Here is a 17,307-nt window from a genome sequence, read left to right on the forward strand (position 1 = left end):
TCCTCTTTTATTTACAATGTGTCCGAGGAACTGTCCTGACGAGACGGCGAAGGAGCACTTGGTGGGGAACTGTCCTGGAGGTGCTTCGGGTGGTCCTCTTTCCGTATACTTTTGACAACCATGTCATCGATATAGGCTTCAACTGTATTCCCCAGTAGATTATTGAAGATTTTATTGACAAGTCGCTGGTAGGTGGCTCCGGCATTCTTTAGACCGAAGGGCATCACTCTGTAGCAGTAAGTGCCCGTCTCTGTGATGAAAGCGGTTTTCTCCTCATCTTCAGGATTCATGGGAATCTGATTATAGCCGGAGTATGCATCGAGGAATGTGAGCCTCTCATAACCTGTCGTAGCATCCACCATTTGATCAATCTTGGGCAGAGGGAAGCTATCTTTTGGGCAAGCTTTGTTAAAGTTGGTATAATCTACACATACCCTCCATTTCCCATTCTTCTTTTGAACGACTTCTACATTTGAGAGCCATTGTGGGTATTGCACCTCTCGAATGAATCCTGCTTGTAATAGTTTATTTACTTCCTCGGCTATTATGCGATTCCGTTCAGGTGCAAACCGTCGGTGCCTCTGCTTGACTGGCCTGAATTCTGGGTTAACCCTCAAACTATGGCACGAGACCGTAGGATCGATCCCTACCATGTCCGAGTGATCCCAGGCAAAGATATCCGAATTGCACCGAATGACCCTGATTAATGCTTCCTTCTCTTCGGCTATGCAAGATGAACCAATGTAGGTGACTTTCTGAGGGTCTCCGAGGACTACCTCTATAGCTTCGAGGGATTCCTCGGTAGGTGCTTCAGCCTTGGCTTCTTCCTCTGCCTTGAGATACTTAGGCAGAGGATACTGTAGCTACTATTTGATTGCGTCTTTGGGATTCGCCTCTAACGGAGGTGATTTCGACGCCTTCTTTGCTTCATGTAGCGTTAGCATGTAACATTCTTTTGCAGCAACCTGGTCTCCCCAGAGGTCGATGACCTCCCTGCCATCTGGGGATAAACACCTCATTACTTGATGAAGGGTAGAAGGGACTCCGTTCATACGATGGATCCAACCTCTCCCCATAATGAGGTTATAAGATGGATGAATTTCCGTCACTACAAAGTTCTCCTTCAGAGTCCTCTTTGCTGCAGTAACGGATAGATCGATCACCCCAAGCGGATTCACCTTAGTACCATCAAACCCCATTAGGGGGCTAGAAGTTGACCTGATGGACGATGGTGAGACCCCCAGCTGATCGAAGGCTGCTTTTGTAATGATGTTGGCGCTACTTCCCGGATCTATCAGCACCCTCCTGATCATATAATTCGTTACCAGGAGGCTGATGACCAAGGGGTCCTCATGCGGGCGCTGGACTCTAGACAGATCATTGTTACCGAATCCAATGTTGATGCTGCCTGGTGCAACCGTGTTTACCGAAGACAATCTTCATAACTTATGAGCCTCTCTCAGCCTGGATCTGTACAATTCTTCAGACTCTTCATCATCCTCTGACCTTCCGTGTATGGCATGGATAACCTTTACCTGACCACCCTCCACCCGTCGAGGGTTAACCTCCCGAGGTTTTACGTACTCCTTCGTAGCGAGATACTCCACCAACTCTCCTCTCGCTATCATGCTTTCTACCTGTCGCTGAAGGGACCTGCAGTCATTGGTGGTATGCCCATAGTCTCTATGGTAGGCACAATGTTTGCTTTTGTCCCTCTGCTCCAAGGGTTGTTTCATGGGCTGAAGAGTTACAAACCTCGTCTTATTCTCTTGGAATAGGCGCGCTAAGGTAGTACGGAGAAGGGTAAGCCTGTCCTCTGTCCTTCGCCTCTTCTCAGGCGCTTGGGTGACTTGTGTGGCGGTATGAGGAACCTTCTGCATCCTTGTGCTTGCAGCTTTCTCTCGAGACTTATTTTCCACAGTGACGAGGGTAGCGTGCTGTACACGGTGGGCTACGTTTTCCTCCAACCGAATGTAGATTTGTGCCCTAGCGTTCAAAGTCTGCATATCCAGGGGGGAATATTTGATCAAGGATGTGTGAAACTTGGTTCCCTGGATCATTGCCAACTTAAATGTTTCGATTGCCGTGGCAGGGTGGCAATCTGCTATCTCCGAGGCTTCCATGTTAAATCTGGATAAGAAATCTTGCAGAGTTTCTCCCTTCCTTTGCCTTATGGTGAAAAGGCTGGCAATACTTTTCTTCTGCTTCTTATTTTCGTAATACTGGGCTAAGAACATAGTGCACAAGGTCTCATAATCAGGGATAGACTTGTGTGGCCTATTCCTGAACCATTCTAACGCTACTCTGGTTAAACTGGTAGAAAAAACCTTACATATCCACGGATCGTTATGATCGTCCAGTGCCATCTTTTGCACATAATGATCGAGATGCTGAGAGGGGTCTCCTGCCCCATCGAACTGGGTGAAGGATGGCGTAATGAACTTCTTTGGTCTCTCCACAAGGTACACATCGTCAGTAAAGGGGGTCTTGACCAAGGAGTTCTTGTGCTCTCTAGCCATCTCGGCTGGTGTCTGAACTCTTAATAGCTTCTTTTCGTCGAAAGCATCGTGTACGCGTGTGCCATCTGGAACGCCATTGGACCATACCGTAAGCCTATGGCTAGACTCGGCTTGTTCATCCTGTGTACAGCACGGGAGATTATCCGAAGCAACCGCCTCGGACCTCGTCCCTTGCTTTTGCTGAACCTCATTAGGTCGAGCCCCGTTAAGTGGTGTCCCGTTGGCCGGAGGCTCGTGAACTGGAGGTAAATTCTGGGTGGGGGGTGGTGCTGCAGCATCGCCTGGTGGTGGTTGTGGCGTTAGCCTGGCCATTGCCGTGTGCAGCGTATGAGTCTGCTGCTGAAGCGCAGCTATCTGGGCGACACTCGTATCGTTTGCTTGCCGGAGTGTCTCAAATTGGTGCAAGAACTCCTCTCGCATCTTTTGCATCAATTCTATCTGTTGATTCATTGCCGACTCTCCGTTTGACATTCCAAATACGACTAAGGATTTGATTTGAAGAACAAGTGGGAGTATATTTTTATACGATTCCCACAGACAGCGCCAAAGTGTAGGTGCAAACTTTCGCTCAACCAATAATGATAACTCACTCAATCAATAGTAAGATAAACAAGAACAATATATCTCGAAGCGTAGAATTGCTTGCCCCTTTTTATTGGAGGTCTTAGCCTCTATTTATATACAAAAGATTGTAAAATTATGGTAGGACTCGCGTTGCTTGCCCTCCAATTCTTTCTATATAAACATTCTTTACTAATAGAGTTCTTTCAATTGTCTAATTTTCCATACATAGAACTTGCCTTATACAGAACTTCCTATCTCAGAATTTTCCTTCTATGGTAAATACTTCAACTGGTAGGACTTGTGCATTCTTGAATAACTGGGCTGAATATATTTTGATCCGGCTGGGCTTGAGTAACGGACCGGATGTTAAATATTAACAAGTTGGGCTGATGACCTCTTGATTCGGCCTTGATGGAGATTGGAAGACAAATAACAATGGTCTTGGGCTATAAATACCCTCAATTTGAGCTTGAGTATGATGGGCCTTATATGTCCTTGGAATGTAAATATATGTAGTGATGACGTGTGCGCTTTTTATTGAAGGGAGTTTTTTTCCCTCTACAGTCATGTAATCCATATTTGGCTTGAATATTCAACACATTCCCTTGTACTCATTGCTTTCACAGTTGCCACATGGACTATTATACACCATACATTTATTAAAAGATTTTTTTTTTTTTCCTTGACAAGAAATTAACACAAGGAAATATAAGCTATTGGATTGCATTTCAGAGAATAATTCTCCAGAACAGTTCTCGAGAACAGTTTTTAGTTTTTTCAGATTTAAAGTCTGCTTGGTTAAGAGAATTTACAAAACAGTTTCCGGAAAATAAGAACTCATAAAACTACTTGGTTGTAAAAATTTCTAAAATAGTTTTCTGAACTAAGAAAATAAATATTATTGTACGTCACTCTTTTATTTCTTTAATTTATTATATTAATTATTAATGTAAATATATATATATATATATATATATATTTATTTATTTATTTATTTATTTATTTATTTATTTATTTAAGTGTTGGAGGTGAATTCATTTTAGCAAGTATACTTAATAAAAGTTGCACAAATACAATATATCTAATTTAATTAAAATTTGACTAAATTGAAATACAATAAAAGAGTTACATTAATTACTTCAAAGTGTTATATGCACTTTTAGTTGTACAAACATTAATTTTAGTCATACATAACCAAAACAAAATATTAGAGAATTATATAAATAGGTAATCAAAGCAAAACATTGGAGAATTATAAAAATAACTTCATCAACCATTGCCTCTGAATGATGCCCACATTTGATTTGTCAGATGAGTTCTAAAGGCTCCCATTTGCGTTGCACCATCGTTAGATAAATTAAGTGCATTCAATACACCAGCATTACTACTGTTATCATTCCCCCCATCAGTGACACTAACATCTTTTTCCCCATACTCCATAAAAAAACAATCATCTAATATATTTTGACGAATGAAATTGTGAATCGTGCAATAAGTAGTTATTATGAGTCGTTGTCTAACCAACTTATAGTAAGGCATAAGCTTCAAAATGGGAAAACGAGCCTTTAGTACTCCAAAACAACGTTCAATGACATTGCGAAGTGATGAATGCCGATAGTTAAACAATTCTTTTGCACCACGCAGTTGCCGATTGTTACCCCTATAATCTTGTAGATGATATCTTTGACCACGATACGGAGGCAGAAATCCTTTTGTGCATGGGTAACCAGAATCAACTACATAGTATTTCCCTTCAAAATATTATTTAAATTTTATTGGGGTTAGTAGCATGCTATTATTAATATTAAAAAGACAAAAGTAATAGTAATGCCATCAGGTGGTATCGGGAATCGTGTAACAGCTCTAGCAATTGCATCAATAAAAACTCTTGAGTCATTTGTCGTTCCCTCCCAACCCGCGTAAACGAAAGTAAATAGCATTTCAAATGAGCAAACACACATAACATTTTGTGTCACTATAGACTTTCTTCCTCTATAAGGAGTTTGTTTGCTAGCAGGTGCAAAAGCACTTATATGTGTTCCATCAATTAATCCAATGCAATTCTTAAACCAAGGATAGTATTTAGGATTATGAAGTATATGAGAAGGCACATTATTGCTTTGTGGTGGACGTATGAGGAATTTCCTAACGCGACATATTGCTCTCAATACCTGCTTAAAATATCTAGAAACTGTTTCGCCAGAATGTTGAAATCGTTCAACTACCACTGCATGACGAATATTATGTCCTATAATGAACAGAAACATTGCCACTGACTCCTCGATTGAAATTGTATGTGTGTCTTCCAACAATTTATGTTCTCTCAATATTCGACGTAATTTCAGAAAAACTTCTCTATCCATTCATAATAAATCAAAACATCGAGCAGCATGGTCATTCAACAATTCCTGAACATACTCATGACATGTTAACCCTGAAGTTCTCTTTGGTACCTTGGATTTAAATGAATCTTCATTCTCCTGCATCAAATTCAAATACTTGCAATCTACAAGGTCATCAAAATCTTCATCTGAATCACTAGACGATGTGTCATTTGTGATACCCCTCGGATCCAAGATACGGGTTGATCAGGCCCAGGCCCTAACCCGAGGGATATCAAACAATTAATATTTTAAAACGAATACGGAATACAAAATGAATTTAAGAAACAATAATTTAAGCTGAAAGAAAACTAAAATATAAAAACCTTTAATATTAAATATACTTAAATCACAATACTCCAAAACCTCCATAAGTTAACAACTCGGGAATCTATCTCTAGTGGACCCCTAAAAACCAAACTAAAATGAAAATAAACTGAAGATAAAATCCAAATCAAATATCTGGAAGGAAGTCTTACATCGTCGGTAGAATGGAAGATTGTCTCTACCCAGCACGAACAAGTTCAAGCCTGGAACTGACGTACACCTGAAAAATAGGAGTGGGTCAGGCCCACGAACAAGTTCTAACCTACTACAATTCAAGCAGAGACTCGATACGCATATACACTCTAACCAACTCAACAATAACTATATAAGTCGTGTATATATATATATATCCACACTATGGACTCTCGCTAGACTATGATACGGGTCTCAACCTGAGTAAAAGGCAACATGCAAAACGCACCTGAGTGGGCATGACTACCTAAGCCTAACAGGGTATACCATAACCAGCATAGCCAGCTACGCATCCTACTGTATATACGCTCCCTAACCGTCGACTCTGAGACTCAAACTCATGTCACGGTACCATAATAATATATTTAAAATCCGTTCATAACCATCCATAATAAATCTAGTAAGTCATTCAGCTTATTCCACTGCACAGACTTAACATAGATAACTAGTAATCCAGCTAGTCATTCAGCTTGTGCAGCTTCTTTGACTTAGCCTAAATATAAGTAGGATTTATTTTTAATCCATTTCCTTATTCCGTATAGGTAGGATATAGCAATTTTGAGCCAATACAAACCTAGTATGTCACCGTCCCATACCAGTGCATATAATCCAATACATCCGGCAGTTGATAGAATAAATAAAAATATAACTATCAACCAATCCATACATTCCACAATTGACAATAAAACATTAAGTACAAATATCAATTGTTCCATATTAAGCATGATAAAATAATTGTCAATTAACAAGCTTAATCCATACTACTCTTAAATGTCCATTAATTGATACTACAGGTTATACATGTAAACCAATTAATTCTAATCAACCATAACAGAATATAAATGTTCACATGTTTATTTTTAGTAATTCTGGAATGTGACTAACTGCAAATCATCACTAAGAATTTTAATACCAAAGCTTAAACATCTTGCAGTTCCTCCCATCCAAATTGTAAACCAACTTAGGGCCAAATAAGCATACTAAACCATTTAAATCCACACGCTTATTTTATAACATTGGGATAGGTTTAATTGAGAATTCTATTGCTAAGAACTGCCATTCTAAGCGTTAAGCAATTCTGCATCCTTTCATAACAAAAACACAGTAAACTGATTAATTAAGCATTGTCCACTGTCGCATTAAAACAAAGTTGTTTTATTTTGCATAAATCTTCTCTCAAGGATTTTAATCAAGCTTAGACCACCTCTAAACACCTCAGTATAGCTTCTAACAGAAACTAAAATTCCAAAATCCAAGTTCTGTAGCCCACACAGTCGCAGAAAAATTAAAAAACGCACACCCGATGGAAGAGCCTGCTCTACCAAAAGAAGAGCCTACTCTTCCCATCTTGGAGCCAGCTCTACTAGAAGAAGAGCCTGCTCCAAGACCCCTAGAGCCGGCTCTACTTAAAAGAAGATCCTGCTCTTCGTCCGAAAGAGCCTACTCTTTAAAACAATGAGCCGTCTCTCTCTCTGTTCTTCATTATTTTCAATTCCGGTGAGTTTCTGATGAACTGACCTTCAAACCTAGGGTTCCTAAGTGTTTAAATCAGGTTCCAACTTATTCTAGAATCCACTAAATTCTTTATTCAGTTACTAAAATCAATTAAAGCATGAATTTTGCATCAAGAGTTTAATACGAGCAATTTATGCCTTCCCGAACCCCAATTGTTTTAACACACCAAACTTGCAAACTAAATTAATTCCAGTGGTTCCCAACATGGTATAAAACTAATTAAAATCATTACTCATCAACTTACATGATTTAAAATAGAAATTACGCAACAAAGAATTTAATACAAACATTAAACAACTTGAACACACATCCAGTTTTAAGCATTTAAAATATGCAATCCAGTTTAGTTTTTAATCCTTATTAAATCCTGGAATTGTATCAGTCGTGCAAAGAACACGAGCCTAAGGGAAAGAGATAGGTTTAGAACTTGCCTTTAGGTCTCAGTTTGAAACATTGCACCGTTGCTTCCTAAATTCTCCGGCGAACTCCGACTACTGTAAACCTTCCTCTGTTTTCTCTCTCTGCCTCCACAGACGTGTTTAGGTTCTAAAACCCTAGGTAGAACCTTAATGTATATATTTATAGGATTAAGGTTACCCTAATTCTAGTCCTAATACTAGACAGGAAATTAAGTCGGCTAAAGAAAAATAAAACAAAACCCTAAGTTCAAATAACAAAAAAAAAACAGAAAAATAAAATACAATTTAATACTTAATTAATTAATTCACAAAACCACCACTAAAAAAAATAAGTCATTTAAATAAAGTCACACTTAATCAACAAATTCTCAACTAAATAAATAAAAACACAATTTAAATAATTAAATAAATTCCAGAACTATCCTTGTTAAATTAGGGGTATTACATCACTCCAATCTATATCCATCTTGATTTTCCAAGAACCTAGACAAAACAAAGTTGATGTGCTATAATTAAACTAAAAAATTGAAGAACAGTTTTTTTTTTTTTAACTCCCAAAATATAAAATTGTTTTTTGTAAACCCTTTTTCAGCAATAAAAGGAGCCAATATAACTTAGAAGCTACTGACACCCTCTTGCGTATATCTTTGTTCAGTTAAAATACAAGTGATAGAGTAGAATCTTTAAATAAAATAATCTGTTAGTAACTTAGTATTATATGATTCACGGTCCTTTCACAAAGGAATAGAAATTGCAATGTCAAAGAAGAAATCCTTTTGTGTTATAGCTCTCCGCAGCCAGAATGAGCATTTAGGTTTTTTTTTTTTTTTTTAAAAAAAAAAAGGATTAGGTCTGTTTTAAATATGGATATTGATGTAAAGTAATCCACTGCCTGTTCTTGGTGGAGGACAATTACAAAATAATCTTGTGTCCTTATTTGGTTGAGGATTAATATTAAAGGATTGTATTCACCTGAGATGAATGAGGTTTGCAGCACAAAGACCTTCTTACAGCAGGTTCAATGAGTCCAATGACAGGGACCTCTGAGAATTCCAAGTCTTTACTTGGATAAAAAAAAAAAAAACTTATGCTGCCTCAACCCATAGTTTAGATACCAGTATTTAGCCCCTTATTTGTGTTGTAAAGATAATTCCATCCCTTCAATTGGAAGAACATTCACATTTAGGGCAACAAACTCTTAATTGTACTTTGTCTTTATTATTATTATTATTATTATTATTATTTATTATTCTCCGATTCAACATTAGTCTACCAATGGTAACATGTCAGTTCTTTTTGGTGAAACATTAATAAGATATTTTGTGGGGTTCTGTTTCTTTGCTTTGATGCAGCACAACAACTGAAGTAACAAAGAGGATCTAACAAGCACTCAAAATCCCAAGAAAATCTAACAAGCACTCAAAATCATCATAAAAAAATAAAAAGAGACTATACCCAGATCAGATGATAGAAATTAATTTCTAAAGATATTAAAACTGTGTGGAAAGCACAAAGAACAGATTTAAATTCCATGTAATATATCCAACTCAAATTGTTCATGCTTTCACATTTGTAAACATGCACATTCATATAAATATACATAAACAGGTCACAAATTTAGATGTGATCGTGTGAGCATCAAAAGCTTAAAAAAGGAAACAGAAGTTATACCGGAGGAAGCAAACGATCTCCTCGATCTGCAATCTAAGTTGATGCGATTTGGGACCTTAATCAACCCAGCGCGTCTGGAAATGAAAGAGCATTGCCAGAAAGTCCGGATTTCTCTACAACTCCGGCAGATTTGAAGGCGACGGCGGCCAATCCTGCAACTGAAGCAGCCATGAGATTCCAAACAAGGATTGAAGATAGAGAGAAAACGATTGTGAGAGAAATTGAAAAAAATTCTAAGAATTGATAAGATCATAGACGATTGTGAGAAAAATCGCAGATCTTGTATGGATTAAAGAAATTTGAGGGTTAGAGAGTTCTACCTGAACAGAGAGACGATTGTGAGGAAAGAAGTGCAGATCTGGCTTGAAGAAATCTGAGAGATGGCTCTTCAAAGAGGAGGAGAATCTGGAAAAATATGACCAAATATGAGGGTTGGAAATCTGATGTGAGAAAACTGTTGTTATTGTTAAAGAAAGAGAGAGTTGTAGAGGTTGCGCAGAGAAATATGTGGACGATGTTATAAATGAGCGAGAGTTTTATGCAGTTTTGTCCGTACTTTTAAGTAGCCAGTCCAGTTCTCCGTGTTTTCAATTTTGCATCTCAGTGTTCCCAAAACTCTGAAAACAACAAATTGTTGTTCTCTGAAAACCTCAACTCTGTTATCTCAGTTTTCATAAAACTGTTTTTATAAAACAGATCCAAGCGGACCTTTTTTGCAATTTTCAAAATTTTGATACTATAAAAACAGAAAACAGTTTTCATAAATCCATTCCAAGCAGGGCCATACTTTTTGTCCACATCCAGACTGCGACCCCTTCTTTTTCCTGTGAAGAATAAGAGATTATACCATCAAATTAAATGTCATTCTGATTAAAAAATGAACAAGGTAAAAATATGAGAGTTTGGACTCTAATTTTCCTCACCATTGCCTCATTATTAGCTATAGCAAACAAGTTGCCAAAAAATTAGGTAGTGCTATGTGGGACACGATTTCCTTGTAACATTCTCCCAAATTTGATCTCGCAATGAGGGCGTTATTATCGGACCACCCTATTGACTTAGGGGAATGTTTCACGTTCAGACCTAAAAGCTTAATTTAGTAAATGGTTTTAACACCCAACTCATTTATATTTATTTCAAATGTCATCCAAATCTCATATGGGACAAGATTTCCTTAAGATAGCAAGCTATTGGTTATTCAATGAAAATGTCAGTTACAAGAGGTGGTTGGTCAAGAGAGGATGTAATAGATTGTGTCACATATGTACTTTGGGGAGGAGATAAATATTGTCCTTATATTTATATATAGTTTGGCAATATGATCAATTGTTACCGTGGATCAAAAAATTTCTTCCACACTTTTTATTGTGACCATTAGATTTTCAAATCAACTTATATGATTTTCGTTTAGTTATTTTTAATACAAAAGCATTATCACTATTTTTAATTTCTAAATTTAATATTTACCAATACCACTAATTAGTAATTACAACAATAAAATAAAATGTAATTATCAACCCAAAAAAAAAATAATAATAATAATAGAAATCTTTTCATCTCTGAAAATCACGTCTAGCCACTAATCCAAAATTTTATTTTCTTTGGGGAAAAAAAAAAAAAAAAAAACAAGGTGGTGAAAAGGGAAAAGAAATGAGGAAATTCAATCCAAAACATGCTATTATTCTATTAAATTTCAAATTTCCTTTGTAAATTAGTTGTTTTGCTTAGTGTCCTTTAATACTGCTATTATTATACTATCATCAAATTTATTATTATTATTATTATTATTATTTCAACTATCATCATATTTTTTGGGGAGAAAATCACATAACCCCCCTCTACTATTATTTTCGATCAAATTGCCCCCACTAAAATTAAACACCCCCCTCAACTATAAACTGTCATCACATTGTCCCATTTCTGTTTAAATCAGTTAAGTTCACATGAAATGACAAATATACCCCTATAATATAATCTGAAATTTAAATACAAAATCATTGTTATTTTGCAGCCATCATCAGTCCAAAAACATCAAAACCTAAAACTCTAGTTACCGAAACCCTAATTCCCCTAACCCTAAGTCTGACACCACCTGTTCCATTGAAGCCATAGAATTAAACTCACTAATTGAAGACCCTAACCTTAGATTGAATTGAACTAAATCAAATCGAATCGAATTGAATTAAAGTTCTCAAATTCTAGAATGAAGAGAGAGAAAGTAGAGAGAGAAAAAAATACTCTAATACCCAGTTGGAGATGCAACATCAAATCATAATTTTTATGCCTTTTTGATATCGTCTGACCAGGCTTCTTCACCAAATAGGGGTGACCACATACACCATGGCTTCTACAACCCCAATGCCACTGTCTCTGTCTCGATCTGAAACTCTCCAATTTGCCAAAAATCATATATATACAAATTATATATAGCGAATGTATGGAACTCTATTATAGATGAATCACTGCGCCGAGAGAGAACATCAAAGTCTAGAGCTTCAATAGTCAATGATTTAATTAAGATTTATTTCATGATTATCTCAGTTTGTGTATATGGAAAATATTAATTTTTCTTGCACCCATTGCCGTCATTAAAATTGGTGGAAACAGAGCAATGAGGTGGAAATCAATCTCCGACCAAATTCCGGCGTACATCATCTCCCTTGCTAATCTCAGAAATTTTGACCTTTTTCGGATATGCGATGACACACATCACCGGCTGCCATGAATCGGAGCTCAATCAACCGGAAGTCAGCAACTTTTTTGTGATACCCCCGAATTTTCGAATGCGGGTTGGCCAGGCCCACGCCCGAATACCCGAGGATATCAAAACAAATTGATAATAAACAAACACAGAGTACAAAAGAATAAAGAAGAATAAATAAAATGCTGACAAGAAACTAAAATGATAATCTAATAATAAACCTCATAATATATTTCCATTAATTAATAAACTCTTCTGATACAACAGATCCTCCAAAATACAACTCGGGAATCCATACTGTGTGGACCCTTAGAAAATCCAAACTAAACAAATGACAGTAATCTGAAACAGGAAACTGAATCATAAAGGAACACCTATGTAGTATTGGAAGAATGAAGTAGACTGATCCCCGCTCAGCACGAACAACCTCTACTCGTGACGAACACCTGAAAAATAATGGTGGGTCAGGCCCACAAACAAGTTCTACTCTACTACAGTCCAAGCAGAGATTCGATACACGTATACATCCTAGTCAATCCAACAGTAACTAGTAGTCCGTATATATATATATATACACACTAAAGGAACCTCACTAGACTATAGGGTTGTCTCAACCTGAATAGTAGGCAACATGCAAAACGCACATATAGTGGGCATGAGTACCTAGACCTACCAGGGTACACAACTACACTATATCTAACTACACATCCCTGGCGATCTACGCGCCCTAACCATTGATCCTGAGACTCAAGCTCATATCATGGCACCATACTTATATATATAAAATCTAGTAACTATCCTACCCAATATAAATTAATCCTCCATAAGTCATTCAACTTGTTCAACTGACCTGACTTGAATATAAGTAGGACTTAACATTTTAGTTAATCCATTCCCTTATATAATAAATTAATCCTCCATAAGTCATTCAACTTGTTCAGCTGACCTGACTTAAATATAAGTAGGACTTAACATTTTAGTTAATCTATTCCCTTATATAAAATAGGTAGGACTTAACTGATAAGTTAATCCATCCCTAGAATGCCACCGTCCCATACCGGTGCATTAAACCACACAATCCAATAATTGATGTAACAATTAAGGAAATACATCAAACATTCCATAAATAACTATGATAAATATGATATCAAGTTATCACATAATAGGAATGACTTATTATTTCTTTAAACTTCCTATATCATATGTCCTACACAAACTGAATCTTATACATGATGATATTTTATTATACCGTTAAATAAAGATTCTCTATATCCAATTCATCCTACACATTTAATCTCAATTGCTAAAATATTTTAAAAGATTAAATCCATTCGTTTGTTTAAAACATTCAAATAGCAAGCATCATTATGATTGAGTTTATTTAAATTTATTAAAACCCAAACCTAGTCCCTATTTAATGTTCAGGAATCCTAAGCATGTTTCTACGTTACATCATTCCACAGATATGAAAAATACATAATTCAAACATGTAAAAATTCACACCAGAAATCAAATCAAAATAATGCATTTATCAATTTATAACACAAGAACAGATATGAACCAATTTCATAAAAACCTATGCTTTAATCCAATTAAACATGCATAATTATTTAATTTTATGTGTTTAATAAATCCTAGAATTTCCTAGGCATGTACAGAAACACGAATCAAAGGGAAAGAGATAGAACAAGAACTTGCCTTAAACTTTCGGATCAAAAGTTAAACTTCTTCTTCCTTGATCTTCTCTCTACAGGGTTTTTTTCATCCTTCCTTCATTTTCCTCATTCCCTCTCTAACTTTCTCTCTCTAGAATATATCACGTGAATATTTCTATCCCCCTTTTACAACCTATAGCTATATATTTATAGGTTAAATAAAATAACCCTAACCCTTTTCCCAATCCAAGTCAACTTAAAAAAAAAAAAAAAAATATTAAAATATTAAAATATTAAAAAGGTAAGTAAAATATGTTACGTATATAATTTATGTATATCTTTATTAAATAAATAAATTATACACATCCCATTATTTATTAATGGATTATCCAATAATACTTAAGTTACCATAATATTATAAAGTAACTTAAAACATAACACGTATCAAATCTATGTATATTTTTATCATTTAAATATAAAACATATATATCAGATTAAATATTACTACCTAAGTTACTATAAAAGTAATTAATAAATTACTTTATCTTTTATATATATATTAAAAAGGTAAGTAAAATATGTTACGTATATAATTTATGTATATGTTTATTAAATAAATAAATTATACACATTCTATTATTTATTAATGGATTATCCAATAATACTCAAGTTACCATAATATTATAAAGTAACTTAAAACATAACACGTATCAAATCTATGTATATTTTTATTATTTAAATATAAAACATATATATCAAATTAAATATTACTACCCAAGTTACCATAAAAATAATTAATAAATTACTTTCCTTTTTATATATGTATATAGTATATATCTATATATATACATACATTATCCATGGGTAATAATCCATACACATCCAACCTCCTATCCAAGTAGTCCATGGGACCCAATTGGTTGGCCCATTACTATTAACCATAACCATAAAAGAAAAATAAAATAAAATAATAAAAGAAAAGAAAATATTTAATTTACAATTAATCAAAACACCATTTAAGCACATAATCTAATTAAACAATTAACACATAGACAAATACAAATAATACATAGACACATAATCAAATAATCAAGTAATACCTAATTCAATTAAACACATAAGCAATTAGTCAAATAATTAATTAAATAATTAAAAAATACAATTAAAACAAATAAATTAATACCGAGACTATCCTTTTAAAATTAGGGGTATTACATTATTGTGATGACCTTATGGGCGGGTGTGCCGTGGGCGGGTGCGAGAGACACTATCAGGCTACCACACTGGCAAGCTATGGGTGCACAGTCCCACATCGCCTGGGTAAAGAAAATGTGAAGTACTTATAAGTAAGTGTGTCATCTCCAATTGGTATGAGGCCTTTTGGGGTGAAGCCCAAGTACAAAACCGTGAGGGCTCAAGCCCAAAGCGGATAATATCATACCATGTGCTGGAGTTGGTCGTTACAAATGGTATCAGAGCCTGACCCAGCCGGAAGTGTGCCGACGAGAACGTCGGGCCTCCAAGGGGGGTGGATTTGATGACCTTGTGGGCGGGTGTGCCGTGGGCGGGTGCGAGAGACACTGTTAGACTACCACACTGGCGAGTTATGGGTGCACAGTCCCACATCACCTGGGTAAAGGAAATGTGAAGTACTTATATGTAAGTGTGTCATCTCCAATTGGTATGAGGTCTTTTGGGGTGAAACCCAAGAGCAAAACCGTGCGGGCTCAGGCCCAAAGTGAACAATATCATACCATGTGGTGGAGCGGGTCGTTACATTTTTGAACAAAGGCTTGGTTACAACTCTCAAAGACACAAACAAGTCCATGTAGCAGTCACCGACGCGGGAGTGCTCCGGCAGAAGGCCATCCTAGATTGTTTCGAAACGAAAGCCGGGATAACGATTGAAATGGGATTGAATATTAGTATGACGGAGGAGGCGAGAATGGATGTGGTCGGTGAGGAGGAAGATGATATGGAGGCCGGCGAGGGAGAAGAGGTCGGCGAGCTTGAGCATGGAGTTTATTTGACCTTGCAGAGGTAAAAGGAAGATTAGGACATGAGGTGGGAGATCATCCATATCCATGAGTTTCTGTTCCAATTGCTTGAAATTTTCAAAGAAACTTGAACAATTGGTTGTCCTGTTTTCACCCAATATTAATGATTGTATTTCTTCCTTCTCTCTAGTGCACAAGCAGTAGAAGGAAATCCTATACCGCGACGATCATCAAATCATTGGAAACCTGAACGCTGTCGCAAAACATCGCTGACGCTTTGCTGAAGAATCGACCTTGAGAGCCACTAATTCGACTCTTGCGAAGTCGCCGACTAGGAATTCATGTGCACCGGCGGACTCGAAGATGAGTCTCTGTATGTCCTTGTGGTCCCTTCCAATCAGAACAATCTGAGAGTGCATCACAATAACAATGAATTATGAAGGTGAACAAAGTATACACGCTTAATATATATATATATATATATAACACAAAGGAAAAAAAGAAGGGTAAGGGGTATTTTAGGGAAAAAAATTTGACAAGGGCGTAACTAACACGCGCTACAACCCAAACGGTAGGTGAACAGAAATGGGGCAATATGATGACAGTTTATAGTTGAGGGGGGTGTTTAATTTTAGTGGGGGCAATTTGATCGAAAATAATGGTAGAGGGGGTTTATGCGATTTTTCCCCTTTTTTTTTTCAGGTAGGTTAAAAAAGGTATGAAAGGCAGCTCATATGTAAAGCTATAACAAAGACATTAGCCCCCATTTCGGTTTTAATTACAAACCAATTGCAGGAGACTAACAAATTGGAAGATTTTCCAAACACTAGCTTATTTATTTATTTATTTACAAAAAAATAAAAAAATTAATTAGTAGTGAGACGTGATTTACAGAGATGAAAAAGGTTACTATTTTTTTTGAGTACATAACTTTTGTTATTGTAATTAGTGATTGAATGTACCACAAATAGCTCTCTATTTTCTGAAAGGAATTTCAATACACTTCACTTCCTTTATTTTCTCTCTCTAGATTCTATTTATAGAAGGTACATTTGCTCTAAGAATCTCTCTCCAGCCCTCTAAGCTGGGCCCATCTTTCTTGACCCTTCTATTTGGGCCGTCATAAAAGGAATATTGTAATGACCCACTCCACCACATGGTATGATATTGTCCGCTTTGGGCCTGAGCCCGCACTGTTTTGCTCTTGAGCTTTATCCCAAAAGGCCTCATACCAATTGGAGATGACCCACTTACATATAAGCACTTCACCTTTCCTCTACCCAGGCGATGTAGGACTATGTACCCGTAGCTCGCCAGTGTGATAGCCTGACAGCGTCTCTCGCACCCGCCCACGGCACACCCGCCC

At 36.4% G+C, this 17,307-nt stretch overlaps 1 protein-coding gene across 1 annotated transcript in view; it reads right to left on the reverse strand.

Moving 5' to 3' along the window:
• Positions 1–4,276: 4,276 nt before the first annotated feature.
• Positions 4,277–17,307, reverse strand: part of LOC132316293 (uncharacterized) — a 56,460-nt gene continuing 43,429 nt past the window's right edge. The window contains exons 2-4 of the mRNA XM_059814799.1: positions 16,188–16,348; positions 9,589–9,746; positions 4,277–4,834 (exon numbers count right to left, since the gene is read on the reverse strand). Of these exons, the coding sequence (XP_059670782.1) occupies positions 4,353–4,834; positions 9,589–9,746; positions 16,188–16,348 (801 nt within the window). The 3' untranslated portion in view covers positions 4,277–4,352. The remainder of the gene's footprint in view (positions 4,835–9,588; positions 9,747–16,187; positions 16,349–17,307) is intronic.

Source organism: Cornus florida, unplaced genomic scaffold (assembly GCF_030987335.1).
Source record: "Cornus florida cultivar Cherokee Brave unplaced genomic scaffold, ASM3098733v1 CherokeeBrave_3.0.0_Hap2_Chr07, whole genome shotgun sequence".
Taxonomy (NCBI): Eukaryota; Viridiplantae; Streptophyta; class Magnoliopsida; order Cornales; family Cornaceae; genus Cornus; species Cornus florida.